This window comes from Phaseolus vulgaris, chromosome 8, assembly GCF_051622355.1.
Source record: "Phaseolus vulgaris cultivar YP4 chromosome 8, ASM5162235v1, whole genome shotgun sequence".
NCBI lineage: Eukaryota > Viridiplantae > Streptophyta > Magnoliopsida > Fabales > Fabaceae > Phaseolus > Phaseolus vulgaris.
The window spans coordinates 54,107,633-54,115,311 of record NC_143505.1 but is presented as its reverse complement, the minus strand read 5'-3'; the positions used below and the strand labels follow the sequence as shown (position 1 = coordinate 54,115,311).

The window sequence follows — 7,679 nt, the reverse complement described above, 5'->3', positions numbered from 1 at the left end:
CTACAAACATAACTACATCATTCTGAATGCCATGCCACCAATAAGACTTCTTGAGATCTTGATACATCTTGGTCATTCCTGGATGTAAACTGAGTTTGCTTTTATGACCTTCTGATAACACTGTTTGCTTTAGTTCATTAACCTCCGGTATGCATATTCTATTTTTGAATCTCAAAATACCATCCACTCCTAAAGAGAAGTCTTTAGCTTTGTCAGTATTTAATAAGCTCATGATGTTCTTCAATTTTGAATCTTCCAACTGTTTCTCCTTCACCTTCTCCAGAAATTCATTAGTTATAACAAGTGTATTACAACTAATACAATTTGAAGACATGGAAACCTCCAAATTCATACTCCTAAAATCTTCAATCAATGCTAGCTCTCTAATCATAAGCGACGACATTTGTATTTTTTTACGACTCAACGCATCTGCAACAACATTTGCCTTCCCAGGATGATATATTAGCTGGAAATCATAGTCTTTTAAAAATTCAATCCATCTCATCTGCCTCATATTTAACTCCTTCTTATCAAACAAATACTTCAAGCTTTTATGATCACTGAACACATTAAAACTAACTCCGTAAAGAAAATGTCTCCATATTTTTAAAGCAAAGACAACTGCTGCCAATTCTAGATCATGAGTTGGATAATTTCTTTCATGCACCTTTAACTGACGAGAAGCGTAGGCAACAACTTTCTTATTCTGCATCAGAACATAACTCAATCCCTGATAGGAAGCATCACAGAAAACTTCAAAAGACTTATTGGTATCAGGGATTGTCAATACAAGAGCATTAATCAACCTTCTTTTCAACTCTTCAAAACTTCTCTCACATTGTTCAGTCCATGCAAAAGGATGATCCTTTCTAGTCAATTGGGTCAAAGGAGCCACTATTTTAGAAAAACCTTCTATAAATCTCCTGTAATATCCTACTAACCCGACAAAGCTTCTAATTTCAGTAACTATTTTAGGACGTTCCCACTGAAGTACAACCTCCACTTTAGAAGGATCTACTGATATTCCCTGTGCAAAGATGACATGTCCTAAAAATTGTATTTCTGACATCCAGAAATCACATTTTGAAAGTTTAGCATATAATTGTTTTTCTCTCAAAATGTTCAGGATAGTTCTAAGATGTTCTGCATGTTGTTCCCTTGTACGAGAATAGATCAAGATATCATCTATGAACACTACCACAAACTTATCAAGAAAAGGTCTGAATATCCGATTCATATAATCCATGAAAATAGCTGGAGCATTGGTCACACCAAATGGCATGACCAGGAATTCATAGTGACCATACCTTGTTCTAAAAGCAGTCTTCTGAATATCTTCCGCTTTCACTAAAATTTGGTGATAACCTGAGCGCAGATCTATCTTAGAAAAGACAATTGCCCCATGCAACTGATCCATCAGGTCATCAATTCTAGGAAGAGGATATTTATTCTTTATTGTTAACTTGTTTAATTGTCTATAATCTATGCATAGACGTGACGAACCATCCTTCTTCTTCACTAATAGCACTGAAGCTCCCCATGGAGAAACACTAGGTCGAATAAATTGCTTCTCCAATAAGTCTTCTGTTTCCTCAATTTAGCTAACTCTGCTGGTGCCATTCGGTATGGAGAAATTGACACCGGGCCTGCTCTAGGAATCAAGTATATTGCAAACTCTATCTCTCTTTTAGGTGGAAGTCCAGGAATCTCATCAGGAAATACATCCATAAACTCCTGAACTACAAATATATCTTTTTGTACTTTATTAGTAACTATAGAACAAGTCAAGAGCATAAAACATTCTACACCTTCTTGTATCTCTCTCTCAAACTGATGAACTGAGATAACCTGCATTCCTTCTAATTTAGGGAAAATTAACTTCTTCCGACCACAATCTATAAGGATATGATTAGCAGACAACAAATCCATTCCCAATATAACCTCCAAATCTTTTAGAGGTATACAAATCATGTTGATCTTGTATCTCTGCCCATCTATAATTACTGGACACTCAACACACGTGGAAGAAGTTATTATAATACCTTCTGTTGGTGTAGATACCACCAACTCAAATTCTAATTCTCGGACTGGCAACTTAAGTTTCTTAGCACAATCAAAAGATATAAAAGAATGGGTTGCCCCAGAATCAAACAATACAGATAACTGTGTTCCAAGGATAGAACAAGTACCTCTAACAAGGCTATCAGACTGTGAAGCTTCAGCTCCACTAATAGAAAAAACTCTGCCAACAGCTTTGGGTTTTTGATTACTATTTTGTTGTACTTGTTGCACTCCGCCAGAATTTGGAGCTCCCAATTGGACACGACAGTCTTTTGTTGCATGACCATACTTGTGACATCTATCACATGTCACATTTGACACTGAATGAGGGCAAAATCTAACAACATGTGGCCCACCGCATCTAAAACATCTGAAACTAGGTGGTGATTGAGAACTAGGTCTTCCACTGCTATAAGATTGAGGTTTGAAATAAGGTTTCTTTCTATCTTCATATTTAGGCATGCTTTTAGAAGGTCCTCCCACTTGAGGCTTAGCAAGTTTGCTACTATTTTTCAAACTTTCCACTACTTTTGCTTTCTCCACTAGAGCAGGGAAATCTCTAATGGGCATAGGAATCACCACTTCTTTAAGCTTTTGCTTCAACCCAAACTCAAATTTTCTACATCTCCAAGCCTCAGTCATGGTCTGGGTGTAGAATCTAGCTAGGTGTTTGAACCTAGTAGCATATTCAGTGACTAAAAGATTTCCTTGTTCCAGCTGCATGAATTCAATTTCTTTTGCATACCTGACACTATCAAGAAAATACTCCTCCAGGAATCTTACTTTAAAGTTCTCCCAGGTGGCATCTTCTCCTTTGTCTTCCATCATTTGTTTCATGCATATCCACCAGAATTCAGCTTCTTCAGTTAGTACATAAATGGCATATGATAACTTTCTCTCTTCAGGGCATTGAGTAGCTTCAAAGATTCTTTCTATGTCTCTCACCCACTGGTCTGCTCCATCTGGATTTGCCTTGCCATTAAATATGGGTGGATTGTGTCTCATAAAATCCTCCAGACTAAAGGTATGGGGTTGATGATGAAGCTGAGATGCTTCTGTTGCTAATCTAGTTGTTTCTAATTGATGAAGGGCGGCCTGATGTTGTTGTGCCATAGTAGCACTTTGTTGTTGCAAGGCTGTTGCCATCATCTCTATTGCCCGAGCTAAGTTGGGCATATCTACTGGTGGAGGAGGAGTAGGTGGTCTACGTGCCATCTACTAAGCACATAAAGAATTGGATTAGAAATTACTAAAAATTTCCAACTACATCTTTAAGACAAATTAACTTCAAAGAAATAATCATATGAATTATCTCTAAAATGTACTTTAGCTATTTAGAATTAAGATAGAAAATAATTTTGATCTAGTCATGAGTGTGCAGCCTCACCACTCTATCAAGATTTTTTTCATTCTTAATACTTTCATCTTTATTCATAACAACATGACTCAAACACAAACAAAATTTCAAGAAAAGCAACTTTGTCAAACATCTCATTAAAAACTTTTAACTAAGTCTTGAGGCTAGACATAAACAAAATTCTACACACAGGAGAAACAAAATAAACCCACTACCCTTAGGTTATCCAAAGGATGAACCGCGCTGATACCATTAAATGTAACACCCCATAATTTACATATAACTATTACAATAAAAGTTCTACCAATTTCTATACAAACTTGGAGTTTTTCAAAACATTCCTAATACATGATTATGATCTATAGAAATACAAATATATACATATCCACAGCTCAAAATAAAACTCTGAAACCTCTAAGGCTCTCATGCACCTGTATGGTCATCTGCTCGTGTACATAATACAATCATCGCAATTTAAACACAACAAGAAAAGCAAGGATAAGCTAATGAAAATAGAATTTTACAATATACACAATCAAATCAAAAGATAAAATCAAATTACATGATCAATTTCTCAAATTATTCAATTTTCTTCAAATCTCAACAATAAACAATCACATAGATCTCACATGGATATACACATCCATAATATTCAACAAACAACGTCTTCTGGAAGACCCGTATTAAGTAAGTTCTACCAGAGACTAACACCTGATCCAAAGATTACCAGCGAATCCAACAGAAAGGATCAGGGTAAGTTCAATACAACCCAAGTTGTGCATCTCATATGTCACGGTGTGCATGAACTCCCCCATCACCTTCTCACCACCTGATATCTTAGTCTATGTGACTTAGATCATCAATGAAGCTCGGAGATCTCTGTTACCACATAGGCATCAATACTTAATACACCACAAACATCAGTCCATACATTATCCCGACATCAATACTTAATATACAACGAACATCAGTCCATACATTATCCCAAATGTATGAATTTAATTCCACATCATTTCATCAAACAATATCATTCCAAACACGATCCACAACATTCAAAAGCGTAATTAACATAAGAAAACAACACCTTAAATATTAAACCATCAAAATTTAATATTTTTACAAATTTAAATAATATATAAACAAACAACATCCCTGCAAGAGAAATTGAATATTGGGACCACGTCCCTTCCACATCCCGATCTTCTAGCCTAGGGTTCTATTAAAAATTAAATTTAGCTTCCCTTACCTCAATTGCTTGTTTTCCACGCAACTTTTAGAATCTTATTCCCCACAGTCTCGATAAGCTTCAAGATTTACGCGCCTAATGCAAGTTATCCAAACAGAACAAAAATTCAGTATATAGTAGAATAAGTTGAGAGGATTAAACTTCTCAACTGACCCCACCAAGATTGATAACTAAATCCTAAGGAAAAATAGAGAACAAAGGAACTTTAGAGCAAAAATGAACTTACTCTGTTTAAAAATTTGATCGGGTAGAAATGTTCCTTAACTCGCCAACTACAACGTGGTCCGATCAGATTCTAAAATAGATGAAGATTGGGAGAGAAAATTAAGAGAGATGGAGAGAAAAGAATACGGAGAGAGAGAGAGAAAGAAGAAAATGACACTGTGAGGGGTTGCAGCTTCTGTTTTTGTTTTTAAGAAAAGTTACGTTGTTACATCGTTTATATATTGTTTATAAAAAAATAATAAAAATCAGTATTAAGAATTAACAATGTATTTCGAATTTTATTATCACAAAAACATAACAAAAGGTATTTATTTTTTATTATAATTATTTGATTTATTTTGTACTTTTATTAAATTATTACAATGATTAGTAAAATAACCTTTCATATTTCAAATAAATTAAAAAAAGTATTTAATTTTGATAAAAATAAATTCTGCAGTCGGGAGTTGAACCCAAATTTCAACAAAAGAAATTAACCAGGTGTGCTACTGCGGAAACAATGGTAGTGTACTGTAAAATCGTGAATTAGAATTACGGAATCGTTATATATTGTTTATAAAAAAAATCAATATTAAGAATTAACAATGTATTTCAAATTTTATTAAAACAAAACAATAACAAAAAGTATTTTATTATTTATTATAATTATTTGATTTATTTTGTACTTTTATTAAATTATTACAACGATTAGTAAAATAACATTTCATATTTCTAATGAATTAAAAAAATTATTTAATTTAGATAAAAATAAATTCCGCAGTCGGGAGTTGAATCTGAATTTCAACATAAGAAATTAACAAGGTATGCTACTGCAAAAACAATGGTAGTTAGCCCTAAAATTCTTGATAGAATGACCAGATCGTTTATATATTGTTTATAAAAAAATAATAAAAATCAATTTTAAGAAATAACAATGTATTTCAAATTTTATTATCACAAAACAATAACAAAAAATATTTCTTTTTTATTATAATTCATTGATTTATTTTTTACTTTTATTAAATTATTACAGTGATTAGTAAGATAACCTTTCATATTTTCAATGAATTAAAAAATGTATTTAATTTTGATAAAAATAAATTCCACAGTCAAGAGTTGAACCCAAATTTCAACATAAGAACTTAACCAGGTGTGCTACTGTAGAAACAATGATTATCAAATCGTTTATATATTATTTATAAAAAATAATAAAAATCAATATTAAGAATTCACAATGTATTTCAAACTTTATTATAACAAAACAGTAACAAAAAATGTTTAATTTTTATTATAATTATTTGATTTATTTTGTACTTTTATTAAATTATTACAACAATTAGTAAAATAACCTTTCATATTTTCAATGAATTAAAAAAAATATTAAATTTTGATAAAAATAAATTCCGCAGTCGGGAGTTGAACCCAAAATTCAACATAAGAAACTAACCATGAGTTCTACTGCGGAAGCCATGGTAATGTACCGTAAAACCGTGAATAGAATTATAGAATCGTTTATATATTTTTTATAAAAAAAATAATAAAAATCAATATTAAGAATCACAATGTATTTTAAATTTTATTATAACAAAACAATAACAAAAAGTATTTATTTTTTATTATAATTATTTGATTGATTTTGTACTTTTATTAAATTATTACAACGATTAGTAAAATAACCTTTTATATTTCTAATGTATTAAAAAAAGTTTTTAATTTTCATAAAATTAAATTTCCCAGTGAGAAGTTGATCCCAACTTTCAACATAAGAAATTAACTAGGTGTGCTACTGCGGAAACAGTGGTAGTGTACCATAAAATAGTTAATAGAATTACATAATCATTTATATATAGTTTATGAATAAAATACAAAAAATCAATATTAAGAATTAACAATGTATTGCAAATTTTATTATCACAAAACAATAACAAAAAGTATTTATTTTTTATTATAATTATTTGATTTATTCTATATTTTTATTAAATTATTACAACGATTAGTAAAATAACCTTTCATATTTTCAATGAATTAAATAAGTATTTAATTTTGATAAAAATAAATTCCGCAGTCGGGAGTTTAACCCAAATTTCAACATAAGAAATTCACCAGGTGTGCTACTGCAGAAGTAACGGTAGTGTGCCGTAAAACCGTGAAGATAATTAAGGAATCGTTTATATATGATTTATAAAAAAATAATAAAAATCAATATTAAGAATAAACAATGTATTTCAAATGTTATTATCACAAAATAATAACAAAGAGTATTTTTTTTTATTATAATTATTTGATTTATTTTTTACTTTTATTAAATTATTACAATGATTAATAAAATAACCTTTCATATTTCCATTGAATTAGAAAAAGTAATTAATTTTGATAAAAAAGTAAATTCCACAGTCGGGAGTTGAACCCGAATTTCAACATAAGAAATTAACCAAGTGTGTTAGTTTAAAAGCAATGGTAATGTGCTTTAAAACCATGAATAGAATTAAAGAATCGTTTATATATATTTTATAAAAAAAATAATAAAAATCAATATTAAGAATCAACAATGTATTTCAAATTTTCAATGAATAAAAAAAAGTATTTAATTTTGATAAAAATAAATTCCGCAGTCAAGAGTTGAACCCAAATTTCAACATAAGAAATTAACCAGGTGTGCTACTGCAAAAACAATGGTAGTTAACCCTGAAATCTTTAATAGAATTAACGGATCGTTTATATATAGTTTATGAATAAAATACAAAAAAATCAATATTAAAAATTAACAATGTATTTCAAATTTTATTATCACAAAACAATAACAAAAAGTAT

At 30.5% G+C, this 7,679-nt stretch overlaps 1 protein-coding gene across 1 annotated transcript; it reads right to left on the bottom strand.

Annotated features, from left to right (window-relative positions):
- Positions 1 to 701: 701 nt before the first annotated feature.
- LOC150025662 (uncharacterized) lies at positions 702 to 3,237 on the bottom strand. Its single transcript, XM_090294158.1, has 3 exons — positions 2,807 to 3,237; positions 2,043 to 2,359; positions 702 to 730 (listed from the first exon to the last, which is right to left on the bottom strand). The coding sequence occupies exons 1-3, from the start codon at positions 3,235 to 3,237 to the stop codon at positions 702 to 704; spliced, it is 777 nt and encodes a 258-aa protein (XP_090150284.1).
- Between the last annotated feature and the right edge of the window lie 4,442 nt (positions 3,238 to 7,679).

What these genes read in the sequence shown, in the direction of transcription:
- LOC150025662 (XM_090294158.1), bottom strand. Translation starts at nt 3,237, where the DNA reads ATGCCCAACTTAGCTCGGGCAATAGAGATGATGGCAACAGCCTTGCAA. An exon ending in TATTTTCTTGATAGTGTCAG is followed by an intron (nt 2,360 to 2,806) that starts GTATGCAAAAGA and finishes GACATGTGATAG; the next exon opens with ATGTCACAAGTATGGTCATG. An exon ending in GGTATCTACACCAACAGAAG is followed by an intron (nt 731 to 2,042) that starts GTATTATAATAA and finishes GCTTCCTATCAG; the next exon opens with GGATTGAGTTATGTTCTGAT.